The sequence below is a fragment of the Zalophus californianus genome, chromosome 8 (assembly GCF_009762305.2).
Source record: "Zalophus californianus isolate mZalCal1 chromosome 8, mZalCal1.pri.v2, whole genome shotgun sequence".
NCBI classification, from domain to species: Eukaryota; Metazoa; Chordata; class Mammalia; order Carnivora; family Otariidae; genus Zalophus; species Zalophus californianus.
The window spans coordinates 128743251-128759919 of record NC_045602.1 but is presented as its reverse complement, the minus strand read 5'-3'; the positions used below and the strand labels follow the sequence as shown (position 1 = coordinate 128759919).

Sequence of the window (16669 nt, the reverse complement as noted above, 5' to 3'; positions counted from 1 at the left end):
ACTATACACTCCTTGAGGGCAGGGGCTGTATTCATCTTGCTCATGGTATGTCCATTAAATATTAACATCAAACCTGGCATTCAGTGACAATTTCCAACAGAAACAAATACTGTTGAAACTCCTATTTTATGTGGGGTAGTGTATATATGGCAGATAGTGCTGATATAATTGTGAGCAAAACAGATACTGTTATGTCCTCCCAGAGCTTATTGATTATTGGGGGAAAAGATATTAATAAAAATCACATATGTATTGATGGGATGATTTAAAAAACAAATGATAAATGTATTTGCACTATTGTCCCCTGTTGACTTTATACATATACACATACCTTTAGAAAATATATAGTATTGGTTGATGTTTTGTTTTCCATTTCAGGGGATGTCTTTCTGTTTTCATCCCACAATATGTCTCACAGAGTTAAATAGTTTTACATCATCTTTTTAAAATGATATGTAGTAGTCATGAGTATGGATACTTCATTTCCCTATTGTTGGACATTTAGAATGTTTTTTGGTTTTTGCTTTTGCATTACAAACAAGGATGCAACAGTTCTGTCTGTGTAGTTATGCTTGTTTATCTGGTAGATTCCAAGAAATCAAATTGCTGGGTCAGAGAGTTGCTTTTTTCATTTTTTGTTCTAAACACATCTGTATCATTGGAATTCATGCATTATTTTTGTGATAAAAAAGTAAAAAAAAGAAAGGAGGTAGATTTTTTGTGTTGTTGGCTCCTAGGAAGTAGAGGTGCCTAATCATTGTCACATGACTGTTACATAATCTGCTAATCATTATGTAATGAAATCTGAAAAGGATGCTTCTATAATTCCACATCATGAAGCAGAGAAATCTCAGGTCTTCAACTCTGTCTAAAAGATGAGAAACATGGCTCTCTACAGAGACTTTGGGCCCTCTCTGGTATATAATGTCACCGCATCTCAGTGACCAGTATTTCTTACTAGTAAAGCCTCCTTAAAAATCTATTTCCCTTTTGGCTGCCGCAGAACCACAGAGCTGTAAGGGGCTTCTTAACAGTCTCACGCAGTCTTGTAACAGTTTCCAAAGGACAGTTTTGAGTCGTTGCCAAGGCAGAGAGTTCTATGGGACAGTTTTTCGCAGCTGAAATTCCTATAAACACCTTCAATTTGCAGATGATTAAGAGAGGAGCTTAAACCTGCGCTGATAAAGGATGAAGTACACAAAGTGTATGCTTTGAGTGATGCTCAAATAGCAACATATATAGTTATCACTGCAGTTTGAATAGCATGTTACTGGTTCTCCAAATGCTTCCCTGTGTATTATGTCACTGACTCCTCTGAGACAAGACCTGCAGGCTGTAACTGGGGACACTAAGGCTGAGAGAGAGAATCATGCAATCAAGGAACATCTGTTGGGCACATCCTGATCAGACATGTGCAGAGCTCAGGGGAAACACAGATGAGACAGATGAGTAAGGAGTTCCAGGTCTTGGGGGGTGTCAGGCTTAAAATGAATGAATATGTGCATGCGCGCGCACACGGAAAGGAAGAGGTGAGGGGGGGAAAACATTTACAGTGAGGGAAGAGCATATAGAGGCACGGAGGCCAGAAGGGTAGGAGAGCATGTTGGAGGAAGAGAACATGGCATGGAGTGGGCTCTGAGTCTTTTTTTTAATTAAAGATCTTATTAGAGAGAAAGAGAGAGAGAGAGAGAGAGAGCACCCAAGAGCTGGGCAGAGGGAGAGGGAGAGAGAGAATCCCAAACAGACTCCGGGTTGAGCACAGAGCTTCCTGCAGGGCTCCATCTCACGACTCTGAGATCAGGACCTGAGGTGAAATCAAGAGTCCTGTGCTTAACTGACTGAGCCACCCAGGTGCCCCACTCTGAGTCTTCAATAAATGTCTAGGGTAAGTTAGAGAGAGAGAGAGAGAGAGAGAGAGAATGATGACCCAATCGCAAATATGCCAGAGAAAGTCTTGGGTATGTGTTAGGCACTTTATAATCAGTAAGAATTCAATGAGTGGTGAACCACAAAAGCTGAGCCCCAGTGAGCTCACGGTTTGGTGGGAGTATAGACAAATCCATGAAGTGAGGTGACAAGCCTCCATGACTGATGCCAGTGTAGACCATGAAGGTAACTCCAGATGTCTGGTGAAAAGTCACAAAACAAGGAGGCAATATTTTGGCTTGGTCTTCCTCAACGCTGGCTTCCATTCAGGGAAGTTGAGGGCAGAGACAGGTCGTCTCCTCTGACTTAACCAGGTTTTAAAAACAAAACATATTTAGATCTTTACTATATGCCAATTAGTGTAATAAGCATTTTCCATATATTAACTCACTTAATTCTCACATGGATCTGAGCAGGCAGTATTACCAGTATTCCATTTTACAAGTGAAAAAGCTGAGGCTCAGAGAGGTTAGGTAACTTGCCCAAGGTCACGCAGTGACCTTGCCACACAGTAAGTGGCAAAGGCAAAGCTGGGAGCCCCGTTCTTAAAAGACAGCGAGTAACATCAACAGTCCTCACAAGGCTAGATTCCATCTCGCATGATGCTGGGGATCTCACTTGCTCTCTTTAAGCCTCGGCATTTGCGCCTGTAAAATGGAGCGAGGGCTCCAACTGTTAGCTCCTGCTCAGGCGCCGTTGGGAGCGCCGCTCGCGGATCATCTGGACAAGGGACAAGTCCGGGAGGCGGAGGCCGGGGATCACTCAGTCTGCACTCACAGTCCCAGCCTCCGCCGCCCGGCTCCAGACCGGTTGCCATGACAACCCGGCCAGCCACCATCCTGGGGCTGGCGTGCGTCACGTCCGGTCCGTTTGTTTCCGGGTCTAGCCCCAGTTGCGGCGGCGGCCCGCCATGTCCCAGAGCCGGATTCCGCGACTCCTCCGCTCATTCTTCGGCCTCCCGCTTCTTCCTCCACCGCCCACCACCATCCGCCTCTCCCCGGCCCAACGCGCAGCCGCGGCCCGGCCTCTCTTTGGACCCGCCTCCGAAGGACGTCACTTCCTAGCCAAGTGTTTCCGGGTCGCCGCTTGTCCCGGGTTACTGGCTTCGGTGCCCTGCAGCCGGCCGAAGCGACGAGAGCCCAGTCGGGCACGGCTCGGGGAGCGGCCGGGGCTCCTTCTGGATTCTCTCGGCCGGGGCGTCCTCGGAGGCAGTGCCGGGGTGAGTGCGGGGCGGCCGCGGGCGGAAACGGCGTCCGGTGCTTCCCAGGGCAGAGGGGGCGCCCGACTCAGCGGGGCTTGGCCGACCCGGGAGTGGGGTCCCCTCGCAGCCGGCGGGGGCGACGGGCGGCCACGCCTTTTCGGCATCCCGAGGGCGCAGCTCGTCCTCAGGATCCCCACTCCCCCGAGGGCTGCCTTGCAGACTCCTGGGACCGGCCAGGGGTGGCTCCGGGCAGCTCAGGAGGAACACCCCGCCTTCGGCGACTAACCAAGCAGGAGGCCACCCCGACTCCACCGTGAGGCAGTTACCGCGCAGTGGTCCCCAGCCCAGTCTCTGGCAGCAGACCTGGGTTTGTACTCACTGTGTGACCTTGGACAAGTCATTTCATCTTCTGAGCCTCATTTGCCCAATTAGTTAAATGGGAGTGAACGTGCCTGCTAGGGCCGTGGTGGGGATGAAATGAGATGATGCTTGTGAAGCGCTGTCTCTGGCATACAGCAGGCGTCCAGTAAATGATAGCTGCTGTTAATTCATTCACAAACCCGGAAAGGGCCAGAGTTTGGGACTGGGATGTTTTTCACAATTGATATGGCCCTCAGAGGCCGTAGGAATGAGCAGGTTGGGAATAGCAGCCGCCAGCTTCTGTCCCCGGCGGGGAGGGGAAACTGCTTCCTTCAGAGCCCCTCTGAGAGCAGCTGCCAGTAAGGAAACCCGTTTTCAGCACCACTGAGGTTATATTCAGAGGTTTGCAAGGCCTCTCTCTGAATTTCTCTGGAATCTGATTGGGGTCTGGGGACCCTGTGGTGTTTCACAGCCAGTGCAAGGTGCCTTGGATGTGTCTCAGGAACCTCGGATTTGGAATGAGTGCAAAGGAGTGGCGGGTGTGGAGGTGGAGGGGGTTGAACTGCTTGCTCTCCTCTTGCTGCTGTTTGGAGGCTGAGGGAACTCTGAGCTGGCTGAAGCTAGACCAGAGATCTGTAAACCTGTGGACTGGGGCAATGCTGGGACCAAAATAGCTTCTGCCTGTGCAGGGAGGGGCGCCTTCAAATGCTGCTTGGGGACTGTTTCTGCTTGAATGGGCCAGCTGAGGTAAAGCCAAGCTAGTGCTTTGCTACTCCCAAATCATTTCAGTTCCTTTCAGTGGGGTTTTAAACAGATACAGCTTTCCTTTGAGATGCTTAAAAAATAATCTTTAGAAAGAGAATAATCCTTAAAAAGCCACCACCTCCCTGACTGTATATATAATATCTCTCTTCATTGACTTGTTTTTCAAAGGGAGTCCAGATTGTGGGTGCAGGAAGTGCTGACCAGGCCTGTTGGCTCTGGGCACCCGCCTGACGCTGTTAGGGATGTTCACAGTGCCATTTTTCCCCCACCAGACTGGCACGTCATGGTGTTCCAATCCTTGGGTTGCTTGGAGAAATTAACGGCTTCTGTCATTGCGCTGTCTAGTCTCCTGTAACCACGCTGTTTTTGCAGAGAGCGTGTTTTTTTGTTGTTCTTGCAGAGTGCTGGGAATAAATTGCTGGCTCTATGCTCAGAAAAGACACCAGCTATGACCAGCTACAATGCAGCCTGTATTCTCAGAAAATGTATTCAGGAGGGATGATGTCAGCTGCCTCACCACTGGCCGGTCTCTGGCCAGCCTCTTCCCTTGGCCCCTGAGCTTACATCATAAAGAGATTTGTGGCTCTTCCAGCCCCATTCTGTGTGGGAAGATGTGAATTTTGCTACTACAGGAATTTTTAGAACTCAACTCTGCTCACCCTGCCATAGGATGTTCTAACTTAGCCTAGCCCTTTCAAGTAGCGCTGTCCAGCAGATGCCGCAGGACAGCTTTGCCTAGAAGCATCGCAGTTCAGAGCTTGAGTCAAGGTTTCGGCATCGGACTTAGGTTCGGACCTCAGATCCACTCTTCCTTCCCTGTAACTCAGGACAGATGATTTGGCCTCATTGAGCCTCAGTTTCCTCTTTAACCTTGGGGCTGTCCTGTGGGTTTCATTGATTTTCATCAAGCCCTTAGCAGAGAGCCCTCATGTACAAATCCCTCGGTGAATGGGAGATTGTAGCAATAAATGAATGAGATAAACGGGGAAAAAACCCAGGCTGCAGGGCCTATCCCAAGTTCAAATTCCAGCTCTGACTGGGCAGAGGAGCTCCCGCTGGGCAGGTGGTTTCATGGCCGAACCTTGGTTTCCTTCTAGCGTTGTCGTGAGGATTAAATGGGATGATGCAGTTAAAGCGGAAGGCCCTGTGCTTAGTGCGTAGTAGGACCTCAGTGATTATTCGTTCCCTTCTCTCTTTCCTTAATTATCTCTTAGCATTCATTTCCTTTTACCTTTTTCCTCACCTACGTGTGTTGGTTCAAGAGTCATCATAGATTGGTTTCCTATCCTTGACTTTAGGACTTGGAGCACCAGTTGGGCTATTTGGATCCCCTTTCCTTGTTTATTGTGTGCCAGCAACAAACAAGGGTGTGGACTGTGGTGTGATTACAGAGCAGCAGACACTGAGCTTGAGGGTGGCTGACTTTGTTAAAAAAAAAAAATCAGCCTCTATAGGCTCAAAGCTGACTTCCTTGGAGAAAAATCACAGCAGTATTTAGGAGGCTTGATGCCCCTCTGTTTAAATTCTTCTCAGATGTACCAAAAAATAGTCCCTGGGACCAGGGCAGGATGGAAGTTTCTCTCAGATGAATAAAAAACTGTAAATACATAAGGGTTTTTATTAGCAAGGACAATGATGTCTTCTCTCAGGTTGCAATACATACTTTGATAATAACTTCTTTCAACTAGAATTGAGGGCAGCATTGTGACTTCCCAGCTGCTGCCCCCTACCCACTCCCTACCCACCCCATATCCCCCCACTGCACCCACCCTAGGGCCTGGCATGAGATAGGTGCTGCATAAATACTTGTTGAACTTAGGAATCATGGGGTATGGGGAGGAACACAGGTGCCACAGAAAGTCAGGTTTGGAATCTTGGGTTTACTAACCCTGGCTACTTACAGCATGTCATGTCATGGAGCCTCTGTTCCTTCTCTCTCCAGCTGATCTCAGGATTCTTGGCAGAGCTCAAGGAGAAACTGAAGGAGTGGCATCATGAATGCATCATTCATTTTGCCTGTTTTATCAAACACCTACTATGTGCCAGGCTGTGTGTTAGGCACCATGGTGAACAAAACAGGTGTGGTCCTTGCCTTTGTGGAGCTTACTGGGTAATGGGGGGCACAAAGTGAGGAAATTAGTAAATGAATAAATAAAGTTAATAATTTCAAATGGTGATTATCCCAGGATAATGGGATAACAAGGGACTGGGAAGGGGGGAGTTACCATGCTGGGGTTGCCAGCGAGGCCTCTGAGGGGTGACATTTGAGCTAAGGCCTGAATCACGAGAGTGAGCCAGCTATGGGAAGGATCAGAGGAAGAACACCCAAAAGGAACAACATGGGCAAAGGTCCTGAGACAGGAATGAGCTTTGGTGTGTTTGAGGAACAGACAGAAAGGTCCCTGTGGGTGGGACTTAGAGGGGAAGGGAAGACAGCCATGAGAAGGGAGTAGGAGGAGACCATGTGAAGCCTTTGACCTTGGTCAGGAGGTAGAATTTTATCCTAATGGACTTACATTTGCCTCCTGTGCTCCTTAAGTGTATTTGTTCCTGAAGCATTAGGCTCCCTTGGCAGGGCGGTGGGTGGGAGAAGGTGGCCTCTCTGTCCCCACTTCTCCCGAACATCTCACCCCTCACCTCATAGCTAAGATCCTCAGGAGTCTTCCCAAAGCAGAAGCCCGGCGAGTGGCTCGAGACGTGGATGATTTTATTGACCTCATGATCGCGGCCGGGTTTATAGGCCGTCGGTGCTTCCTGAGCTGAAGTCAGATCTGCTAAAGGCCTGCACAGGGCTGTCCCGCCCCGCAGCTTCTTTCTCAGTCCCTCGCTGTCTCCATAGCCGGTGAGAGCCTCCTTCACTTAGGTGCTTGTGAAGCACATACCCGCCTCACACCCCACCTCTGGCTCTGTGCTCAGGTTACCTCAACGAGGAATTCAGTCAGGATCCCTGCGCCCTTGGAGCTTGTGGTCAGAATGGGGTGAGGCTGAAAATGCACATCGCCTCCTAGGCAGACGTAGTTGCCCACTCTGATCTTACCTTCTGGAGAATGCGTGGCGTTGTGGCAGGGGTATAGCACCTTCAGAAGGCAGCAGCAGGTATGTGTTAAGGGCTTATTTCGAGCCAGTTCTCTGTGAAGAGCTTTATATACTGATGGCACATAATCCTTCCACCAGTTCTGGACCGTAGGTGCTATTATCAGCCCCCATTTTCAGATGAGAAAACTGAGGTGCACAGAGGCTGAGTCATTCACCCAAGTAGCCTAGAGAAGCAGACCCAAGATTCACACCCAGGCAGTCTGGCTTTGGGATCTGTTGGTAATGCCTGTGCTGCGTCTCCTGGCCCTGACCGTACCCCCAGTGAATCCAGATTTCTTCCCGGCATTGTGGCACCAACCACATGGCTTTGCTCTGTGCATGTCCTACTAACCAGTGGCCAAGCGGACAGCAAGAGTGTATAAATTTGGTGTACCGCAGCTCAGAATGTTCTGTCCTCTCCCAGTGGGACTATAAACCTCTCTTAAGGAATAGGGGAATGCAGGCTGTCAAAGGCAGGTAAAACATTCTCCCGGGGTCAGCAGCTGGCGTGGTATGATCATGTCCCTCGTAGCTTTGAACTCTTTGGGTGCTTCACGTGCCTCCTTGAGTAAAAGGTACCGTTGGGGCACGGGACCCTGTTGTGATGGCGCCTGCAGCTTCATCTCTGGTCACTCCCTTCCCTTCCCCTGGCTGCCTCAGCGGCTCTGGCCCTCTTTCTGTTCCAAGGCCAAGCTCCTTCCTGCCTCAGAAAAGCAGGGCGTGGTGGTTAAGGGCATGGACTTTGGAGCCAGGCTGCCTGGGCTCTCAGCTCTGCCTCTTCATGGTTCTGTAACTTTGTGCACTTTCTTAACATTTCTGTGTCTTAGTTTTTACATCTGTAAAATGGGGATCCTATCTCCTAGGGCTGTTTAAGAAGATGAAATGCGTTCACGTGCATAAGTGCCCGGAGCCTGGTGAGCACCGATAGTGTTAGCTCGGGGCCTTCCTCCTTGGTGACACCTCTGCTGTTACATTCTCTGCCCACCTCTTTGCCTGGCAAACTCCTCATTCTTCAAGTCTAACCACCACTGCCCCGGGTGGGGGTGGGGGGACTTTTTAAAACAACTCCTCCCCACAAAACCAGGTTAGGTGCTCCTAATCATATTCTTCATTCGTGAGTTCAGCAAAGTCAGGGATCTGTTTATCTCGTTTCCACGACAACTTTGCACATAGTCCTGTTCAGTAAATGTGGTGAATGAATGAGCAGAAAGGGGCCAAGGGCTGGTGAGGCCCGGTGTAGCTCAGGCCAGTTCTGTCTCTCGTTTTGTCTCAGCAGCCACACGCTGGTATGTGGACCATTTCGAGGAATGACGTGCTTCTTGTTCTTCCCCTTCCAGAGCATGCCCCTAGTGCAGGTGGGCAACGTGTCAGTGCTTTTAGCGATGTCCCTGCCTCGGACCCAGAAACCATGGAGGAGATAAGGTAGCCCCCCCCCTTCCCTGGATCAGATGGGGAAACCCAGTTCAATGGATACAAAATATAAGGATGACTTATTTCGGAAGTACGTGCAGTTCCATGAGGGCAGAGTGGACACCACCCCCAGCAAGCAGCAGCCTGGCAACGATGAGTACCTTCGGGTGGCAGCCTCGACCCTGCTCAGCCTACACAAGGTGGATCCCTTTTATCGATTCCGGCTGATCCAGTTCTATGAGGTGGTGGAGAGCTCCCTGCGCTCACTAAGCTCCTCCAGCCTGCGGGCTTTGCACTGCGCCTTCAGCATGCTGGAAACGGTGGGCGTCAACCTCTTCCTCTACCCGTGGAAGAAGGAATTCAGAAGCATCAAGGTAAGGTCTAGGGAAAGGCCGTCTGCGCTGGTCCCCCTTCTTTCCCTCCCAGGCCGACTGGAGAGGGCTTGTGCCAATTCCATGCCTCCTCTGCCCGCAGACCCTCCTGTCTTCCACACTCCTTTGACGTAACAACTAGAAGGAACCCCCGGGGCTCCCTATCTTGCTGTCTGATCAGTGTCATCCTTTACTGGGTCCCTGCCCCTGGCAGCTCCCACCTGAAGCTGTGAGGTTGGAAAGGTAGGCAGCACCCTGGTGATGCAGGGCCTTGAAGCCCAGGGCAAAGGGCTTGAATTTACCCTAAGTAGGCTGGGAAGCTTGCAAAGCATCCTTCTGGCTGTTGTATGGGAACTAGACTAGTGGGGCAGCGAGAATAGTTAGGAGGCTGCCACGGATGTTGGGGTACCCTGAGAGCCGGTTTGGACTAAGTGGTAACAGACAGGAGGGTGGAGGATGGATTTAAGAGAGAAAGAGAACTCTGAATCATGCCGAAGGCAGTGATGGCTCGGGAGAGTTTCCACAAAGCCAGACTATTATTCTTCAGAACTTCTCAGAGATGCCAGAAAGGAATATTCTCCTTGCTCATTGGGCGTTCTGCCTCTACTCTGATCCCTTCTCTCCATCCCCGTTTGCCCTGTTTCCTCCTCATATGGAGCAGAGCTGCTGAGCCCCATATGGGAAGCTGGTGGCTTTGTGCCCTCCGCTCCAGGCGGGAGCGCTGCGCGGTTTCCCGCACATTCCCGCACACCATGTGCTGAGCTAGCCTCTGCCTGCTGCAGTGAGGAGCTGCTGAGATCCTGCCTCCCCGCGCTCCCTCTCCGCCACGGGGGCGCCGGGCTCTGAAGCTGGCTCCGTGTGTGTCTCAGAGAGCAAATCGCGCCTCTCTTTTTCTATCTCCTTCTCCTAGACCTACACGGGCCCCTTCGTTTATTATGTCAAGTCGTCATTACTGGAAGAGGACATCCAAGCCATCCTGCATTACATGGGCTATGTGCCTGAGTTAGGGACTGCGTACAAACTCAAAGAACTCGTGGAGACCCTCCAGGTGAAGATGGTCTCCTTTGAGCTCTTTCTGGCCAAGGTGGAGTGTGAGCAGATGATGGAAATCCACTCCCAAGTCAAGGACAAGGGCTACTCCGAGCTGGACGTGGTGAACGAGCGCAAGAGCAGCACGGAGGATGTGCGGGGCTGCTCGGAGGCCCTCCGGCGGCGGGCTGAGGGCCGGGAGCACCTGACGGCCTCCATGGCCCGCGTGGCGCTCCAGAAGTCAGCCAGCGAGCGGGCGGCTAAGGACTACTACAAGCCTCGGGTGACCAAGCCCTCGAGGTCGGTGGACGCCTACGACAGCTACTGGGAGAGCCGGAAGCCACCCCTGAAGGCCTCGTTGAGCCTGCGGAAGGAGCCCGTGGCACCAGACTTGGGGGACGACCTCAAGGATGAGATCATCCGCCCGTCCCCCCTGCTCCTGACCATGTCCAGCGCCCCCCACGGAAGCCCGGATGACCTGCCACCCCCCTCCCCCAACAACGGCCTCGGCCTGCTGCGTGGCACATACTTCTCTGCTCAGGATGACGTGGATCTGTACACAGACTCGGAGCCTAGGGCTACGCACCGGAGGCAGGACGCCCTGCGGCCGGACGTGTGGCTGGTCAGAAATGATGCCCACCCCCTCTACCACAAGCGCTCACCCCCCGCCAAAGAGTCCTCCCTGTCCAAGTGCCAGAGCTGCGGGCTGTCCTGCAGCACCTCCCTCTGCCAGCGCTGCGACAGCCTGCTCTCCTGTCCCCCAGCCCCCAAGCCAGGCGCCTTCCCTGGCAAGGCCTCTGCCCATGACAGCCTGGCCCATGGGTCGTCTCTGCGGGAGAAGTACGCGGGCCAGACTCAGGGCCTCGAGCGGCTGCCGCACCTTCACCCAAAACCCAAGCCCTCCACCACAGCCGCCTCCCGCTGCGGCTTCTGCAACCGCCCGGGTGCCACCAACACCTGCACCCAGTGTTCAAAAGTCTCCTGCGACGGCTGTGTCAGCGCCTACCATTACGACCCCTGCTGCAAAAAGAATGAGCTGCACAAGTTCATGCCCAACAACCAGCTGAACTACAAGTCCACCCAGCTCTCCCATCTCGTGTATAGATAGACTGGACCCTGCACCCCTGCTCCAAGGGCTACACCACTGACTCTCTGGTCCTCTCCGGGGAAGAAGTGTTAGTGTACTGATCTCAGAAGCCGAGACCTGCGTTTGACCATGTAGGTGTCAGGGGATCGGGGCTTGGCTGCACCATGTGGGAGTTCACTTGGTGGCCCACATATTTCAACTGACGGCTGCTTTATCGCCGGACGAGGGGGAGGGTGGCACTTCCGTTCAGATTCATTTTTGCTAATCTCTCCACTCCCCGTTCCGTTGTTCGTTTTGTTTTCGAAGAGGATTTCTATCTCTGAGACCCCTGTCACACCCACCCCTCCCACTGCAAAGCCAACTTGGACTGGGGAGGGCCCTCCAGGTCACCTCCGAATGCCCACCTGGAGCGCCGAGCTAGAGGCCTGTTGGCTTGTGAAATGAGCCCTCCTGCCACACTGGGCCTCTTCCCATGGCTCATCCTTTGGCCACCCCCTTCCCAAACGCAAGGACCCCCGCCTGGACTCCCCTACCCCGCTGACTTCTGCCTGTGTAAGTCTCAAGGGTGGGCAGAGTCCAGTCGTCCCTGAATGGCATCCTGTTACCACCGCTCGGTTCGGCCCGTGGTGTCCGTGCACTTTGCCCTGGCGCATCCAGGTGCGGGCCTTCCATGGCAGGGTGGACTGTTCCCCCTTTCTGTTGTTTGCACACGCCCCTCTTACTGTACTGTAAATAGATATTTTTGAGATTTATTTTTAAATAAATATTCAACTTGCCGTGTGTTTCAAAGTGGTTCAAACATGAATTATGTAGCTATTTATACAAACGGCCCGGGTTCTTTAGTCTTCCAAGGGAGGGTCTCATGCCCTTCCGTGTTGTATCCTACACACACCACAGCCTGAGGGTGGAGCGGAGAGTGTGGGGGCAAAGGAGGAGCAGACGATGTCCCGGAGTCGGTGGAGAGCCACTGTCTTCCCTACAATAAATCTCTATACACCTACCTCCAGCGTACGCTTAGGGGCTAGCGCGGGCCGGGAGGTCCGTGCGCCTGCGGAACCACAATAACCTAGTGACCTTCAGGAGCCTCGCTCTGCAGGTCGACAGCCTGGTCTTTGCCACTCGCTGCGTGTGAACCTCGCACTCCGAACGTCTTGAGTCTTGTTTCAGAAGGAAAATCCTATGGGATTCCCCCCGCCCCTCCATCCCAGCGCTCTTTGCCTGTTTCTGGGACTCCTCTGCAACATCAGTGATCTTTTTTGCACTAAAAGTGGGCCCGAGTCAGCCTGTGCCCATCAAACGGATGTCTCCTGAGATACTCAGCTAAGCCTCAGTGCTTCTAAACCTGAAGGCCCCTTTAACTCCGAATGACCCCTGGATTTTCCTTTTGGGGTGCAGAGCAGGAGTGGGGCAAGAATTTGAAAATAAAACCGCTTCCTTGTGAACTACTATATTTTAGCCATATGTGTTTGTGATGTACAGAATATTATAGGAATTTACATGCAGTGGGTTTTCTGGTAGTAGAAGGAGGTATTCAGCGCTTGAACAAATTTAAATCTGGCTGAATCCTGAGGCCACTGTGAATTTGCTGATGTTCTTCCAACTCAGTCGAGTGATTTTAAGGTTTTCCAAATCTTCTCTGGCTCTTTTTTACATATCTGGTAGAGCACATGTAGATATTTGATGTGTATATACAGCTGGATTTCACCACCTTTATTACCAAGACCAGCCCGTTCTGGGGTCATCATCTTTGATGTTCTTCCTTTCCACGTTTCAGAAGTACCGATGCCTGTTTTACTCCTGAGAGGGCTAGTTTGCTAGTTTTCCATTCCCAGATTGCTCCAGCCTACAGGAACTTCACCAACCGTGATGCCAGGTCACTTGTGCCCCCAGGGGGCAGAAGCAGGAGTACCCACCTCGTCCTGGGAGAGAAAGTCCGGCACACGTGCCATCATGGAGATAACTGTGTTCACAGACTGGAAGAGAAAATGCTCTGCCCCTGTCCTTGGTGTGTACCTTATTGTATGAGGTTGCTGTGATTGAGCTGGATAAATATATGCTAATTTAAAAAGGCATATGTTTTGCATTTGATTTCTACCAAGAGTTGAAATGTTGAGAGATGATTTAAAAAATAATAAAGTGTCTTCCATTATTAAACCAAGTGTTTGGGGTTTTATGTCCCTCCCTCCCTGCTGCTTTTGAAGTTTGGGTTGCTTGGATTTTTTTGTTTTGCTCAAACCACATTCTTCAATGACAGGACTCACATTTTCTCCTCCACAAAACAGATACGTGACAACAAGCGGCATTCTGCATTTGAGAGCTCACACTGTGAGCTGGGTTATGCTGGGACTTTACGTGCATGATTCCACGTAACGGTGTCAGCCCTCCTGTAAGCTAGGTCGTGTTATCCCCATCTTAAAGATGGGGAAACTGAGATGTGCAAAGTTCAGCCATTCTTCTCAGGACTGGGAGTACAGACTCCAGGAGAAATGATTGTTGGTGGTGATTGGCAGGCATTGAATAACATTGGAGGACATAATGACAAAAATTAATTACATCTTTAATTCTTTTGATCCATTTAGATGCCTTAAGGAGGAAGTTCGTCTAATGCTAGCTTGTCTTGACCAAAGAGGAAGCAGGTGTTGGGCACGGAGCCTCAGGCAGAATCTTAGCGAGGTGTTCGGTTGCCTTCTACCTGGAGCAGGCCATACTGCTTTCCATCTACAGCAATGATAGATGACTTCAAAAATCAATTGAAGTGTTTTCTCAAAGGAAGGTTGACCTGAAAGCGGGACGCATGGCAAAAATCTTGAGCATGGTCTAAGAGCAGCTGTGGTTTAGGACATCCGGGCTCTCAGTAGCTGCAGAGTCTCTGCATGAGGGTGACCACTGCTGGGTCGGCCCCTACAAGGTACCTCAGCTATCGGGGAGAGAGGAAGCAGGTTTCTCTATTCTCATGCATTGGCGAACAAATCATCCAGGCCTCGGGCCAGACCAAGGCCCACGTAAGTGTTGGGTTTGCTGTTAGCTACAGCATAGGGAATGGCAGTGCTGGGCACGGCGGCTTCCTGGAGACACACGCACCCGGCCCGGGAGAGCCGAGGACGCCAGACCCTCACTTGGCATCCAAAGCAGAGCGCTGACTTGGGAGCAGATTGCTTCATCTGTGGATGGAAATGACAAGCACAGTTAACATCATCAGGCCCACCAGCTGTCCCTGGCTCTGCTGCCAGCCTCGAGGCCTGTCCGTGGCACCCCTCACGCCTGATTACCAGTCTCCGAGGGATGAGGGCTGTGGCAGACGCTCCCAGTTGAACCCTGATCTCTCACCCTTTCTCCCTTGGCCCTGATTCTTTAAGACACATGGCCATCCAGAATAAAGACTGCCTTTCCCTGTCTCTCTCGTAGCCAGGTGTGGTTATGTGGCTACGTCTGGTCGCTGGGACGGAGAAGTGGTTTGTGTGGCTTCCGAGACCTGTCTGTCAAAGGATCTTGTCCTTCCCACCCCGAGCCTCCTTCCTGGCTGCAATGTGCTGGCTGGAGTGGAGCAGCGATGTGAGACGGAGGCCGAAGCCAGGTGAAGGGGAGGGTGGGGCAGCAGTTGGAAGGGGCCAGGTACCGGATGCTTAGGAAGCTGCCACCGTACCCAGCCTGCCCTGCCTACCTCCAGAGTTTTTGTGTAAGGAGGAATGAACTATTACCTCGCTTAAACCACATCCCCTCCCCCATTTTCTCACTGAAGAAACCTTTTTATTTACAAATGTCATGTACACTGAACCCAGATTCAACAATTTGTAACAGTTACCAAGTTGCAGCCAACCTGGTTTCCTTTCTACCCATCCATCCACTTCCCTCATAAATTTCTTTGAAGCAAATTCCAGTTAGCTATTTCATTTGTGAAATTTCAGTATGTGTATCTAAAAGACAAGGACTTTTATTTATCTTTTATGTTTTTAAAGATTTATTTAAGCAATCTCTACATCCAGTGCGGGGCTTGAACTCACGACCGCGGTCAAGAATCACCATGCTCTTCCAGCTGAGCCAGCCGGGCGCCCCAAGACAAGGACTTTTAAAACACCATACATACCGTTACCTCGTCTAAGTTTTTAGAATTGTTTAATAGCGATACGTATGCAATCAATGTTCTGAAATCCAGTTGTCATAGAAATCCATATTTTAAAAACTCTATCGGCTCAAATAAGGTCTCCACGCTGCAATTGGTGGATACATCTTTACATCATCTTTACCCTAAAGGCTGTCCCTGTAAGAGTGTAGAGACCCCAACTTTGTCTTTTTTTCCCTTTGAAATGTTTTTGTTAAGCTGGATTTTTAGTCCTTTCAAGTTTGCCAGAGGCTGTGTTTTGCTCATTGCAGTCCGCACTGTTGTGTAACACGTTCCTCTCTTCTCTCAGTCTTCACAGTAGTGGCTTTTTTTCTTCTTCTTCTTATTCCTGTTTATTTGCTGCACGTTGTACACAAGTAAAAAAATAAACATTTCTTATGGGTACGGAGCAGGGCTGCATAAATAAGGGATGGAGAGGAAGTAACTTAAGGCAGGGGTGAGGCTTGGTGCCTACATAAGGTCTGGGTCCCAGATGGGCTGAGGGTGGGTCCAGGTTCTCAGACGCACACGTCTCCACTGGCAACACATTTCAGGTCCTGTGTGAGGAGGCGGAAGAGGTTGAACGTGATGGAGGCCTCGAGGCAGCCCTGGGACTCATTTGGGGCCTTGTGGAGCCGGTGCAGCCAGTGGTGGAGGCGGCCACGGGGTCTGGGTCCTGCTGTGGGCTGAGCCGGGACACAAGCCTGGAGCTCGGAGTGGATGTGGCGCAGCATGCGGAGGGGCTGGTCCAGGACGACCCCCAGGGACGAGTCAGCCATGTTCCCCAGGACCTTCAGCGTCAAGTCTAGCTCAGCCTCCAAGGCCACGGGGCGCTCCCAGGCCTGCAGCAGCCTCAGGTTCCTGGTCCTAGGGAAGAGGCGAGAGCTGCAGCTCCAGTTCTTGGGCAAAAGCGACTCCTCTAAGGCATCCTTGGCCTTCTTGAAGGCTCCTAGCTCCCTCGGTGACAGAGATTGGAACCTCTCCATGTGGCAGTCCCTCCTGGTTGTGGTGGGTTTGGAAGTAGGGACAGGGCCTGCTTCGGCCAAGCCCAGCACCACGGTCACCAGCACCAGGACCCACACTGTCGCCATGGCCAGATCCCCACCGCTTTCCCTGCTGCATGGCTCTGCTTTTAGCCAGGCTCACTGGGCAACCCCGGCTGATGTATGTAAAGCGAAAAGGCAAATGAAAATTGGAATCTCCACTTGACGGGACCGGCATACGTAAGTGGGGCCAGTCCCGAACCAGGTGAGCACGTGGATCTGGGTGAGGCTGCCTGAGCCGCAGAGACAGGGTATCCCACAAGTCCCTTCTCTGGACCTGTGCCGAGAAGGAAAGAGAAACCG

General features: G+C 51.5%; 2 protein-coding genes across 4 annotated transcripts; one reads left to right on the top strand and one right to left on the bottom strand.

The window, feature by feature from the left end:
* The first annotated feature begins 2820 nt into the window (after positions 1-2820).
* On the top strand, positions 2821-13378 carry SPATA2 (spermatogenesis associated 2). Of its 3 annotated transcripts, none has more exons than XM_027623916.1 (3): positions 2821-3145; positions 8665-9111; positions 10019-13378. In XM_027623916.1, the coding sequence occupies exons 2-3, from the start codon at positions 8776-8778 to the stop codon at positions 11243-11245; spliced, it is 1563 nt and encodes a 520-aa protein (XP_027479717.1). In that variant the 5' UTR covers positions 2821-3145; positions 8665-8775; the 3' UTR covers positions 11246-13378. The 3 variants fall into 3 exon arrangements, with proteins under 3 accessions (XP_027479717.1, XP_027479718.1, XP_027479720.1); XM_027623917.1 differs by having other exon boundaries at positions 8604-9111; XM_027623919.1 differs by having other exon boundaries at positions 8601-9111.
* Positions 13379-15841: 2463 nt separating this feature from the next.
* LOC113938196 (interferon lambda-1-like) lies at positions 15842-16414 on the bottom strand. Its single transcript, XM_027623472.1, has one exon. The coding sequence runs from the start codon at positions 16412-16414 to the stop codon at positions 15842-15844; it is 573 nt and encodes a 190-aa protein (XP_027479273.1).
* Positions 16415-16669: the final 255 nt, after the last annotated feature.

Bases quoted from the DNA above. Each gene is read 5' to 3' on its own strand.
- LOC113938196 (XM_027623472.1), bottom strand. From the start codon at position 16,414: ATGGCGACAGTGTGGGTCCTGGTGCTGGTGACCGTGGTGCTGGGCTTG.
- SPATA2 (XM_027623916.1), top strand. From the start codon at position 8,776: ATGGGGAAACCCAGTTCAATGGATACAAAATATAAGGATGACTTATTT. The intron at 9,112-10,018 runs GTAAGGTCTAGG...TCCTTCTCCTAG, and splicing joins AGGAATTCAGAAGCATCAAG to ACCTACACGGGCCCCTTCGT.